The sequence below is a fragment of the Anas platyrhynchos genome, chromosome 1 (assembly GCF_047663525.1).
Source record: "Anas platyrhynchos isolate ZD024472 breed Pekin duck chromosome 1, IASCAAS_PekinDuck_T2T, whole genome shotgun sequence".
NCBI lineage: Eukaryota > Metazoa > Chordata > Aves > Anseriformes > Anatidae > Anas > Anas platyrhynchos.
This window is the reverse complement of record NC_092587.1, coordinates 91,430,321-91,443,999: the sequence shown is the minus strand read 5'-3', so window position 1 is coordinate 91,443,999 and position 13,679 is coordinate 91,430,321. Positions and strand designations below refer to the sequence as shown.

Genomic DNA, 13,679 nt, shown 5'->3' with positions numbered 1-13,679 from the left:
CTTCTTGAACAATTTCACTTTCAAATCAAGGGCGTAGATGAGATCACTGCTAGTTTTGAGTTTTGCCAGTAGGCTGATCAAAAACGCTAGTGGTACAAGCCAAGACAATGACAACTCTCCTTAAGGACTAAGGCTTATGATCTGTACATATGTTACTTAACAACCTTAGGTATCATCATTTTCAGTTTCCATCGGTGTATGTGTAATTTAAACCTGCCATCTCCAAGAGCTACTTTTTTCAACCAGTCACTAAACAAACACATGCCAACATCCAATCTCTCAACCTGCCTTGCCCTCCTACTAGGTTTGTTACACCAATCATGTCTTTGAAAAAATGATTAATAAATCCAAATTCCTCCTCCAAAGGCGCTCTTCTCCTTAATGGCACCTGATTCTACAAGGGTCTTGTGTAAGGCCATTTCAGTAAAATTGCATTTGTATTGTAGTGATCATTACTTCTCTGCATTTGAAAACTGAGGCAATAATTACAGTAGCTAACTTTTAGTCATCAACTCGAGGCAGTATCTCTTATTTTAGCAATACATATAAAACTCATTTTAACAATATTCTTTAAAAAGCCAAATTAAAAATGATTTCCATCTTTTCAAAATATTGAAGTAGTGGCAGTAATATGAAGGGGTGAATACAGAGATGAAGTGTGAATTAGATAAATTACTGACCTTAATCCAAAGCACAGTTGCATTTCTACTAGAAGAAATTGTGCATGACACAGGCAGGGCCTCTCCAATCTGTTTTGTGACTTCTCCACTAGGAGTAAGCTGCAAATCCAGGTCTGGGATAGAAAGAACATTTGTCAAAATGGTAAACTTGGAATGCCTGGAACATTCCAAAGGCATACCAAGGAAAGAAAAATGCAACTAATTGCAGTCATTATATTCAAGATTTAATTTGTTCAATAAAATCTCAATCAAACTCAGAAGTAAGAGAAAAGACAATTATTCTGAAATTGCAGAACATCCATGTTTTTGCTGGCTAAAAGGAAAATTGAAAATTACTAATCAACAAATGGATATTTTTTTTTTCACCCTGTACTGCTGAAGTATGACAGAGGAGGTATAAGAAGATGGAGTACTGAGCATAGCAGTATATGTTTCTTGACAGGGGAAGCACAGACTACTATGAGGGAGTTGTGGTCTTGGCCAGGTAGGAATATATTTTCAGGGGAGAATTCATGCAGGTGGGGGACAGATAAATCTAAACAGTTAGTTATAAAAACGTGAAGAGGAGGATATGAGTTCAAAGGGTAACTCCCTGAAATCTGATAAAACAGGTTGATTTTTACCTGAGCATAAGGACAGGACAAGGGTGGTCAACACAGTTTGCATGAGACACAATACTCACTGAAGGGACAAAGGGTCTGAATTATATTGTTGAGCGGCCACACATGAAGCCCTTTGGTTTCTTTGTTTTCATTCGTAACTTAAAAAGCCATTTATGTGTAACTCAGAGTCCAAGCTTTGCCTAATCTGTTCTGGCTTCAGGGAAATTGCACAGTCAGTGATAGCTGTGCTTGACACTAGGCAGGGTGAGACCCAGTAATAGAAAGGTCAAGAAACGCTGCTCTAGATTTTTCTTAGTATATGGATTTGGCAAGCTAGTGATTGCTTTTTCAGGAAAATCCAACACTGAAAGAAAAGCGGAGTTTGCCAAGCTAAACCTCTATTTTGCTTCTCCTCTCACAGTGTGAGCCAAGTTGCCTGGTCAAATAACTATCACAGATGCACACACACACACTCTGTAGCTCAAGTGGCAAGCATACATGATTTCATCATGATTATTATACTTGCTAGAAAAGGACTTCAAAACATCCTTTTGGCTTTTAAGCTGAGTTTAAAAAAATAAAAATAAATAAAAAAAAGGCTCTAGGCAACATCACAGTGGGTAAAGGAAATGGGAAAGAGAAAACAGTGAGTTTTCCTTAACAAAACAGTGATCGTAACTACTGGCTTCATTCAGTGGTTGCCCTGGGAACACCATTATAATTAAAAGCAGAACTTCAGGGAGAGGCTAGGGTCCATCCTGTACTATTAGTGTGCATTACTATCTGTGTTACAAGTCTAATGACTAGTCTCAGAGGTCACAAGAACTGTACTTCCATCTGTGCATGAGTGAAGCAAAGATCTTACCAAGGGAAAAAATGGCGTTTTGTTTCTTTATTCCTACAGGGATGTCTTGTCCTTTGTCCCCTTACTTCCCCAAACTAACAAACCCAAGAAAACTAACAAGATACTCCAGATTTTACCATTGTTTTCAGAAGGATAAAAGGAGGAGGGAAAAAAGAAAAAAAAAAAATCCAACACTCAGCTAGTAAGCAATTGCGTATAGTTCATCATATAGTGCATGAGATGTGTTTCTTCTTGCTTGGTTCCTCTTAAGCACATACTACCAAGGCAGAGGGGTGGCTGAAGAAAAAGCTAAGATTTTTTTTCTCCCTCTCAGGATGACTCTCCTTCAACATCTACTAACGCCTTTCATTCTTTGAAGCAAGATAGCACCTCAAATCCAAGAGATCACAGACCATCCTATCACAGCATTTCCTATCACACACATCACACAAAGCAGACACTCATTAAATTTTTGGCCATCGGCTTAGCAAGACTGACACAGAGTCCAACGCAATCTTTCAAACCAGTTTTCCTCCGGGGTTAGCATGCCTGTGAGCACCAACTGCCCCACTTCTGGTAGAAGATTCTGAGACTAGAATCCCTCTCCCACAAGGGCTGAGTTATTCTAGAAGTCCAGGAATATTTACAGTGTGCGAGACAAACTGCATAGCCCAGAGCACTATTTTTTAAGGTTCTTTATGAGGCAAACATAGAGTTAACTTACTATTTAGCATAGGATTCCCTTTAGGAACAACCCATAGAGCAACCTGATTTCTATCTTTTCTCCCTCCCACCTGCGTAAAGCTTGCTTTATGAAGATAGTATTTCCCTAAACATGATGGGTAACTCAGATGCTTTTATGTCAATGTTCAGCTTTCTGTGAATCTCATAATTTACATTCCTCTTGGAAAAAAAAAAAAAAAAAAAAAAAGACCTTGGTATTGAGCCAGAATATTTTGCTACAAAAATATTTAAGGACTACTTAATGTGCTGATGTATTTGAATACCAGCAGGGAGCTTTCTGTACCTACACACCAAAAGGAACTCGTGTACTCTTACACCGCTTAATAAAATCATGATGGGAACAAGGCCTGTGGTGGAAATGTAACAAATAGCTACAAATGGATTCACGAATGTAAGGAAAATTTATTGTATTGCCTGTTTTTTCTTTTTTTAATGAAAAATCAAAAATCTAAAGTGACAAGATGAGAAGTGAGGAAATGAAAAGCCCTGACTCAGAATGAACGCTTTTTCAGTATAACACTGTCTTCTGTGAAGACAGGAATATTCACACATCTGATAAAATGTAAGCTAATAAAGTAAAAGAGGGAGGAAAACAGGGTTTAATAGGAATTAATAAGTATTATTTCAAAGAAGAAAAACAAACAAACAAACATGAAGACAAAAAAAAAATATCTAACATTAAAAATTTATAAGTACATTAGAAGCAGAAAGCTCCCGAAATAGAGGGTTATGCTGAAAAATTAACATAAAGTTGAAAAGAAATTGAAAGAAGGATATGCATGTTATAAAGCATATATGGATTTTATGACTTTTTCGCTGGAGTTCCCCTTACAACAAAGCATGCTGCAGAAATGCTGTAGATCAGCATAAAGCAAGACACAGAAGTAGCTTTAAGACAGAGCTATCTCACAGATACAAAGGTCTGTGCATTCAGGAATTACAGAACTATTCCAGGCCACTGTGCCTCACTTAAACAAAGGCTTTGTTGCAGGTAGAGATGTTTAAGAAACACGTAACAAACCCTAAGTAAAACAAGGAAGCAGAGCACTAGATTGGATCTGTGACTTCTGAGTAGCTGCACTTGCTGCCAAAACTGGAAAGACTGCCAAGAAAATAAATGCTTCTCTCATACAGTAAAACTCTTCTGACATGCACACAAAATAGCAGAGAAAGGAAAACTGGCTCATTACAGATAACCTGGAGTTGAAGAAGTTGTTCTTTAGAGTAACTATTTATGGAGATACAGGTTGACATGCACGCTACATGGAGCAAAATAAAAGGGTCAGTTATACCACAGCGAGCTACCAGCAAGCTACCTTTGACATGGGGCAGATAGAGGCAGTAGCATGGAGCTCTCTTCAGATCTTACATACCCCAGTTCTTGCTCAAGAGAAGGGAACGGGTGGTAAAGCAGCAGATTACCTTTTTAAATGTAAAATGTTCATTAAATGCAATAGGGTAATAATTCATGTAGAGATATAGTCTACATATATTGTACCACTTCCAAGGAAAAAAAATATAAAAGAGTACACAGTTAGAGCAGTAAGTTGTAGAAGAGTGAAAATGCCACCTAAGAAGCAATGAAGCACCATGTAATCAAACAGCCCTTGCAATACTGTGTTCAATTACACACAGTCAATCTTGTAAGCCATGCCTAACGAAAGAATAAAGTTGGTTTAGGAAGGGCCGGAGACACTTCACCATGAAAGCAAACAGAATGAAGTCATGACAGCGTAACTTACAGCAGGAACCAAGTATCAGAAGATGTAGTGAGAATATACATGATAGTGTGTGGTAGATCAAGACAAGCAACGGAATGAGAAGGTAATATAAGCAGATAAAACAGGACATTCTCCTGTGATCTCAGAAATTTATCTGCAGCTTAAGAAATTTCCCTGTGCACGCACTGAATGGAAACGGGTGGACTGCGTGGCACCCTCCACCTGCTGCCAGGACTGCATTGAGCATTCCCTGGCCAAGAAGATCTGACAGATCTCATTCAAGTGGAAGGCACTTGAGAAAGCTGCCATCTCATTTCCTATTGACAAAACAAGTTTCCTCCAGTCTCTGCTGGGTCTTCTAAAGCTGTAAAAAACCCTCAAAGAGGAGAACAGAGGCCACTCAAGAATGGAGCAGAGAGGCAGCAGGTAGAAATGCCAGAGTTTTCAACCTTTTTATGCAAGTACATAAATTCTGAACTTGAAACACTCTGACCTGACCTCACAATGAAGGGGAAAAATAAATTGAAGTATTCATTTTCTGTCTAGAGTTGTGTATTTTTCTATGTCAAATTTTTTCTTTTTACATAAAGTATACAACTACTGTGGGAGCATTTAAAGTTCGGTATCCATTATGTCCCTCTGAACCTGTAAACTATTAAAAGTATTTATGCTACTGGGAAGACTAGACACCACCAGTGCTCCCTAGGGAAGCCAAGTACCATTGGACTGAGTTTCATTTCACACACTGTGACAGTATGGCAAAGTTTGAAAGAGGCCCTGCTTGTTTTCTTCCATAGAGAGAAAATTAAAAGCAACCATTAAACTGTTTGCTTCAAGGTTCAACCAGTTCAATGATTGCTTATAAAGTGGTGCTGATAAAGTGGGAGCAAAAATTCTAGTATACAGCTAAAGCAAATTTACCAAGCTCTCATGTTTCTGCAAAAACTTAAAACAACAACAAAAAATAATAATAAAAAATAAATACATGAACAAAATGAATACCTAAGTTTCTTCTCTTTACATGTTAGCCTCATCGAGATAAGATGAAAAGATGTTAGACTAACATGAATTTGACTACAAAGAACAAGCATCAGCGTGGGCCAACTTGTGTGTCTTAGTACATTCTAATTCACAGTTGGAGCACAATAATTTACCATTTATATGTTCACATAAGTGAAACATAAAATATCAGAATTTTCACTGAACATGACAGTGCAAGAATATCATATAATAAACAAAGGTTGCGTAAAGTGTATCTCTATCTCAGCCAGTGAATTGAGAAAGTTAAGGTTTTTAAACAGAGATATGTTAAAGAAAGTTTTTTGTTTTTGCTTTGTTTTGTTAAAAAAAAAAAAAGAGAGAGAGAGAGAGAGAGAAAAGATCTAATACTACTTCAAATACTTCAACCAATCAACATCATTCAGTTCTCCTGTACGTTAACTGGACTGACCTCCTTAAGTAAAGCAGAGAGAAACCATCCCAGGAAGTGCAAGATAGGTTTTATATCCTAATTATGAGCACAAAATGCAAGGACTTACAGTGCACAGTGATGGTGGTTGCGTCCATCATGCTTTTGTCAATCAGAGAGCACTTGTATTCTCCTGTTGCATTTCGTCTCACATCTGCCATTACGTAAGTATCTGAGCTTCTTATACCTTCTGTTTCTCCCTGCAGATGGAAATAAAACATTTATTGTATATGGGCCTGTTAAAAGCATTCATTTCTGTTGATATATTTTTTTTTAATTATAAGGATCCTGAAATAAATCAAAATATATTTAGATACAGTATTACTGAAGTGTAGTTATTTATTAACAGCAATTATGTATATTTACTGAATAACTGCAGAGTTTTTTTCAAAGAAAAACTACAATTAAAAACTTTACTCTTTTAACTGAATGACTAGCTAGCTTTAAAGTAAAATAAAAATAAAAACTCTGAAAGTTCAGCGGTAAGATGAAAGAAGAGGAAAACAAAGACTAAATCAGGCTACTAATAAGTGTTGGAGAAATCCCAACAGCAAAACAATTTGTTTTTAAATCTGTAACTAAAATGGTATGTTCAGTTAAGAGAAAGAAGTCATGAAGAGTACATTTTCCAACAGCACAAACAAGCCTTGCTCTATCCACATCAGGGTATGCAGCCTGCTAGAGTATACACTACCTTAACATGTAGTTACCTACAAAAACTGGTGTTTTGAATTAGCCAGAAAGCAACATTTTCCCATCACCCAGCTTCCACCTGGTAATAACTCACTGACTGAACACCTTTTGAAACACACGCACAATGAAAGCCTAATTCGTATCTGAATCCAGAAGGAGATTTACCAGGTTTGTCACAATACTCACAAGTCTTGCAAAGGAATTGCCAATCCCAGCTCCCCTTAAGAGAGAGAATTAATATCAGGTAGCAGGGAGACTTAAGATCAGACAAACTGGGGTGTTTAGCTTGCTCACTGAGATTGCAGAACAAAGAGACATCATGCACTTCTTCCCTAGCATCTGCTGAATTCCTAGGGTGACTCACTGAACCTAAGGGGCTGAAGAAGACTTCAACTCCTAGTTTTCTTCAGTAATTCGAACATGCCAGGAGTCTAAAGCAGAAGAGGATTATGTTCAAAGGGCTACACATGCAGTTTTTGAAATATTTAAAAGCATGCCACCACTTTTGGCCTCTCCCATGTTCAGCTCTGCTCACTACTGCAATAGGAACAAAAGCAGGATATAAAATGAGGGAGAAGCAGGACACAGGAAGAAGGTAGGAATCTTAGAACACAAAGCCACATCTGTCTGTGGATTTCACCAATACTAAGAAGATTAACAGAATCAAAGCCTTTATCTTTCTCAATTTTTATCTTATGCATTTGACAGATTTGTTCTACACTTTCTCCTGTGCTGTCACCCTGGTTCTTTTTTGTGTTGGTATGCCACCATACAGTTTAATTAATAAATACATAAATAAAATAAATTGCAAAAAGATTAATCTGTGAAAGTCCAAAAAAAAAAAAAAGCTGAATTAATTTCCTGTACTTTCACTGCTGAATCACCGTTATGACAACAAATGAGATGGTTTTATTCAGGATGCTAAATTGCTTTTGCCAAGATCGCTTTTTATCAAAATATATGATGACGTGAAATGAAGACTAGCAATTTTTAGTAAGTCCAAGCCCCCCAAAACTTTGGGCAGGTTGGAAGAATGGAGAGGTTCTTCAAAATTTTTTGCCTGAGTTGGCAAGGTATTCTCAGAGAGTCTGATGTAATGGCTGATGTCTATTTTTCACTTTAGTTGCAACAGATTCCTTCCTTCATTTGTTATAAAATCACGTATACGCTGACATTGCATCAATGTCTGTAGGAAGGAATGATACGGAATATTTCACTACGCAGTGACAGCAAGGATGGACTTACTGGAATGTAAAACAGGAACTCCTGTGGAGGAGGGTTGCCATTCCCTGAGCACTCCAGGGTGACATTATCACCTTCTTTAATGGTACTACTTTGTGACAGCACTCGAATAGTCACCTTCTCTGTTGGATCTGTGAAAACAACATATACACTTAACAGTTCCCACAAAAAAATACACAGTAACACTATGCACAGGTTTTTCACAGTCAAAGAGTACACAATTTTATCATCAAGCAGGTGAAGGTGTTCACGTGTGTTGACCTTTTTATAGAACTGAAGTTAATCACACCCTCCATATTTTTGCCAATCCAAGTAACCGCAAAGAAGCCCTATGATACAACAATTCATTTTTCTTCACCAAAATACCCTATAACAGAAACAGGGATAACTACAACTATGTCAAAAGCTTATAAGAAAAAAAAAAAAACAACTCTGATCAGTATGAACAGTTTCACAGCATGATTTCATTATGAGGGATTAACTTGTCCTCTGTGAAGCTTGCTGTTTGGAGGACTCCAGCAATCAGAAAAACAACAGAGGCTCTCAATGCCTTGCGTTAGTATTAGATAATAGCTTTCTTCCATTAAGAAGGAAGAAATATGAACTAAGCAACTCTATTCAGCCTGTTCTATATGCTGATCACTACAGGCTTTCAGAAAGATGAATTTCGTGAACATAATAGGACCCTTAACATAGTCAACAGAACTGTAAATGTAACATACTTCTGTCATGTTCAGTGAAGTTGAACTATAACTTACGTTTTACTTCAGTCATTTTTTTAAGGCAGAGACAGAGTATACTTTAATAGATGTTATTCTTCCTAAGTAGAAGCCTAAATATAATTTTTCAAAAACAGAGTAAAATGAACAAAATTAAAGGAAATAATATGGGCAGATAACTCTCACTGCTTTAATTTCAATGAATAAGTAAAATTCCACCAAGGATGCCAGTCTTGCATTAAGACACAGTACAGTGCCCCTTATTAGACACCAAAAAAAAATAATCTAGACAGCAGAGAAACCCTTGCCTGACAGCTGATTTTGTGTGGTTAGCGAAGCATGGGCTCTACAGCCCTTCCGACCCTTAAGGCATTCATCATGTCTGTCTTCTGCTGTGGGGTTTCTCAATAACAGGAGCTGCAGTCTGTTGTAGCCTCTCGATGACCCAGAGCCTTAGCATGGCTTCTCATCTCTCTTCATAGGAAGAGTGGTACCAGGCTTCAAAAGGCCACATCCTCCCTCCTTCAGATGCAATGGATGTGGAAGGGGAGCCAGGGGCAAACATTGTCCTCAATACCTTCAGTGCTGAAGCACAACTTTGCCCACTGAGGGAAGGGAAGTCCAGCACTGCTGGTGGTGCAATACACAACAGTAGCTGGCCATGAATTGCATGCACACCTCTCGGCAGCTTCTGGCCAAAACCCCAGTTTTGGGGGCTGGCTCAACAGAGCTAGCCTGCTGCAGAACTTGCCTTCCCCTATGTCAAATTTATATACAGGGGACCTAATATGAGAAAGTTATTGTAAAGTATAGCTAGATACACCCTGGAGTTGCTTAGACTTTGTTTTGGGACTAAAAAGGGAAGAATTATACTGAGGAAGACCTTCAGGACTTTTAATTTGGAACTTTTTTCCCTACAGCAACAAACAGAACTGGATTAGAAGTGGACACAGTTAAATAAGAGTGACACTCCTGCAAACCACCGGTCTTTCCTCTAGGCAAATTGTACCCTTCTGTGCACTGCCATCAGTTGGGAGCAAAGTTTTAATCTCATTCTCTAAACTGTAAAAGAAAAATAATAAAAAAACCCTACAGAAGTAAATACCAGAAGACTAATTAAATTGTTCTCTAAGGCGAACAGGTCACCCTTGTGAGGAAGGCAATGCAGTGACAACGTTCAGTGCAATACTCATGCTAAGCAGCACTCGGCAACATGCTTCCCTGCCTTCATTAGTGAGCAGGAGCAGCTTGGTGAAGGCACGTCTTGCATATATCCCTGGCTTGGTCCATGTCACCTTGTGCTTCTATAAACCAGAGGTTTTGTATCTGCTTTTTGCAAGAGCAAAATTCTGGAAGCAGGCACCAAAGAGTGAATTAAGTGAATGAAGGGTATTGAGTGAATGAACGCCTCTGTCCCAGACCCACCATACCCACAACTGACATCATTCAGTGAAATTTTAACAAAAACATAGCTGCTGGAAGCAGCATGAGTGAAAATCCCCTTTAACTCTAATCTCTTATGGAAAGTTCATTTATAGCAAGACAGACACTTAACAAGAGAGCATGATTGGAAAGTTTGCCTGACTAACATTATCTTTTTACATTGATTAACTCTGAGCAGAACCGAACGTACCCAGAGCCTAGATAATTTAGATACAATCAGACAAGATTTAATTGGCCAGTGCCAATTCTCTTGTATTACTCATGCTATTCTCTGTAGCTTGCTGGCTACAGCTGCAAACCAGAGCCCATGGTTAAGCACTGTTTACTGCTGGCTGAGTTACCTTTCTCCAGCTAGCACCAAATTCTGCAGGAGCTCATTCACTTTTCTTCTCGCACTGTTACAGTGGCTGGCTGCTTCCAGGGGGTCAACTGGCTATTAAACACTTGAGACATGTCACTAACTGGAGATGGCACTAACCCTGAGCTAATAGAAACAGTAAAACATTTCTTAAATTCTGACTAAACAGGTATGTCTTCAGAAAAGAAAATCTTGTAAAGGCATTAGGTGTGCTTGCCCCATTTGCTTATGATAAACAGGTTAAGTTGCAAGCAATCTCACAGGATATCAGAATGAACAGCAGGTCTATTTTTTTGATTTTTGCAACTTGTTTCAGAGACACAAAACATGATAATTTAACAGCCAATCTGAAAAAAAAAAAAAAAGTAAAGGCTGAAAGACATACTTCCATTTCTTATAGGTGGAAGTCTGGCTTTTTTTTTTTTTTTCATCTTCATTACATTTGAAAGGTTAAAAAAATCACATTTATTGAGAAAGAAACTAATTAGGAACACTGGAACAAATTTAAAAACAAAACCAAATCAGACATCATTATCCTCAAGTAACATCCATCAAGAAATCCATCTGTTGAAGCTCTGGATGTCTGTTAATAAAAAGTTTCAGAAATTCTTTTGGAGATGCATTTGAGCAGGGTGTGGAATTGAAGTTATTGCAAATTAAGATATGCAAAAAGGAAATTGGGCAACCTTTTACTCTAAAGCCAAAGGTATTCTTGGAAGGCAAGGTAGAAAATACCTTGCCACTTCAAGTCCAGGACTTTTGTTTTCAAGCCAGTGGAGCACACCTCCCAGCTGCAGAAATCATGCATGCAGTACTCATTTTCTTCATATTCAACTGGATTCCAGGGCTGTTAAACAATGTTTGCTAAGGTCCTAGGTTGTTAGACAATGTATGCTAAGGTCCTATTGCACATCTGGACCATACACTTTGACCTCATTGTTCTTCAAATGGGGACTTTATAAGCTGAGGTATTATCTAAGGTGCACAAAGAAACAACACTTGACTGAATATCTCGCTTATCCTTGTTTCAATTCACTTTTTTACAGCATGCTGCCTTCTACAGTCCTTCAGAAGTGTCACTTTACAAGACCCTGAAAAGTTTCTTCTACCCTTCCACACTGCTAGCACCTTCTCTGACCTTTCCTTGCCAACTGTTTGCTTTCTTTATTCAAAGGAGAATTACGATCTCCAATAACACAGTAAGGAAGTTGCTTTGGGACTTAGCCCAGCTGGAAGTAATTATTCACACACATTCTCTACTTTAAAATTAGAAGTCTACCAGTACCCAAATGCCACATTTTAAATGTAAATATCAGCGTCTTACAGCTGTAGAACAGCTACTACATTTTGTGCAAGGTAGTCTACCGGCATTAGCTGCTTGGTGCTGACTCTCCTTTGCAAAAACAAAGGAGTGCATTTCAGTGCATTGAAAACTATACGGTGTGTTAATTGCCTATTTCAGAGGACACAGATCATTCTAATCACCCCCTATCTTCACTGAAGTTCTGAAAAAAACATTTTGCAGTACATGTTTGAGGTTATCACTTTCCTCTTGTCAATCCAGTCTTAATATTCAGTATTCTACTATTAAATAGAAAGAAAACTCAGGTACATCTTAAGATAAATGAAAATGATACAGCCATTATACTCGGACCTTCAAACCAGCTTTGAAAACACCACCTTGATAGTCAAATAGCAATGTCTGTAATTTTGTAAACTGTCTCAGATTTTTTATTTTTTTATTTTTCCCCGAGGAAGACTTCACAGAGCAATAGATGCTTTTTAATAACTTACAGTGAACATCGAAGACAACTGGATCAGACTGTATCGTTTTCTGGCCAGATGGTCCCAAATATGTCACGCTACAAGTAAATTTAGCGTTTGCATCTTCCTTTGTTGGCATGTACTGAAGAGATGATGTCATGGTGAAGAGTCCAGTTGATTTGTCCACAGTCTTTTGCAAATTTATGACCACAACTGAAAAGGAAATATTGTTTCACTCATACTTCCTACTGCAGATACATCTTGCTTGCCTTTTCTCTATTTATAGTTATCAGGCTGCAAACACACAAGCAACATGACAAATTACCCAACAGACTACACAAAGAGTTTTCCTTCAGTATCGCCACTGATATTTACTAGGAACATTTTATCAGCAACATATTCCTAACATACTGTACATTTTTAAATCAAAACAAAAAACTAGTTTTCAATTATTTGTAATACAAATCTCAGCTTACTAAGAAGGCCTCAGAAATGCTGGAAAAAGCAATTTTAAGATCACATTTAAAACTTAGCGTTGTAAGCATTCTCTGTTTTAAGGAAGCTAAAATATTGGTCTGATCAGCCTATCAAAATCAAACTTGAAAGGCAAAAAAGGGAGAAAAAAAAAAAAAAAGGTGTTCTTTCTAAATATCCTGAGAATAAATACCTGCATAAGGAGACTATGACTATGTCCAAACACAGTATTGGACAGGTGTAAAACTGAGACAATTAATACTGTATACAAAGCTGAAAATTAGATCAGTTTCTACCAGCTATGTAGGTTCAAGAATGGTTTGGCAACAGCATTAACGAAGGCAACCTTTCTCCCCACAGTGTTTTTTAAGCTGGAACTTGACATAGAGAGATTATATGGCATATCCTGGGTGCTCCGAAAGGCACCCGAGAAGCTTCTTTCCAGTTTCATGTTTCAAGGAACAGTAGTTTAGACTAAAATAGAGCAATTCCCATAAACTGGGAGCTTATGGGAACAGTGTCCATTAGTGAAATGTACCTTCTTCCACAGGTTGCAAAACTCTCCCGTTTTTGTACCACGTAATGTTGCCTTCGGGATAACTATCTCTTGCAATGCACTCTCCAAGCTGCAAAACAGACAGGAATTAGTAGCCAGTTTTCTCCACTGTTTTAATAAATCTGTTTTCACTTAGGCTAAAAACTTCTAGACAGTTCAAATGCTTAACCCCAAAAACATATATATTTAAATAGGACAAAACCCATCAGTGTTTAGGTACAATACAGAAGAGCGCTCAGTGGTGAGTCTAAGATCACAGTGGACCCTGCTTGCAGGGCTATTAGGGTATTGCTGAGGGAACCACTCTGTGCTCAGTCTGGCTACACAATGCGATCTCCCACAGGTATGAATGCACATGCACCCTCTCTTAG

The 13,679-nt window shown here is 38.0% G+C and overlaps 1 protein-coding gene across 1 annotated transcript in view; it reads right to left on the bottom strand.

Annotated features, from left to right (window-relative positions):
• ALCAM (activated leukocyte cell adhesion molecule) overlaps nucleotides 1-13,679 on the bottom strand; it is a 117,517-nt gene that overhangs the window by 14,093 nt on the left and 89,745 nt on the right. Inside the window, exons 5-9 of the mRNA XM_072024046.1 lie at nucleotides 13,291-13,378; nucleotides 12,309-12,491; nucleotides 7,998-8,125; nucleotides 6,130-6,259; nucleotides 681-793 (exon numbers count right to left, since the gene is read on the bottom strand). Of these exons, the coding sequence (XP_071880147.1) occupies nucleotides 681-793; nucleotides 6,130-6,259; nucleotides 7,998-8,125; nucleotides 12,309-12,491; nucleotides 13,291-13,378 (642 nt within the window). The remainder of the gene's footprint in view (nucleotides 1-680; nucleotides 794-6,129; nucleotides 6,260-7,997; nucleotides 8,126-12,308; nucleotides 12,492-13,290; nucleotides 13,379-13,679) is intronic.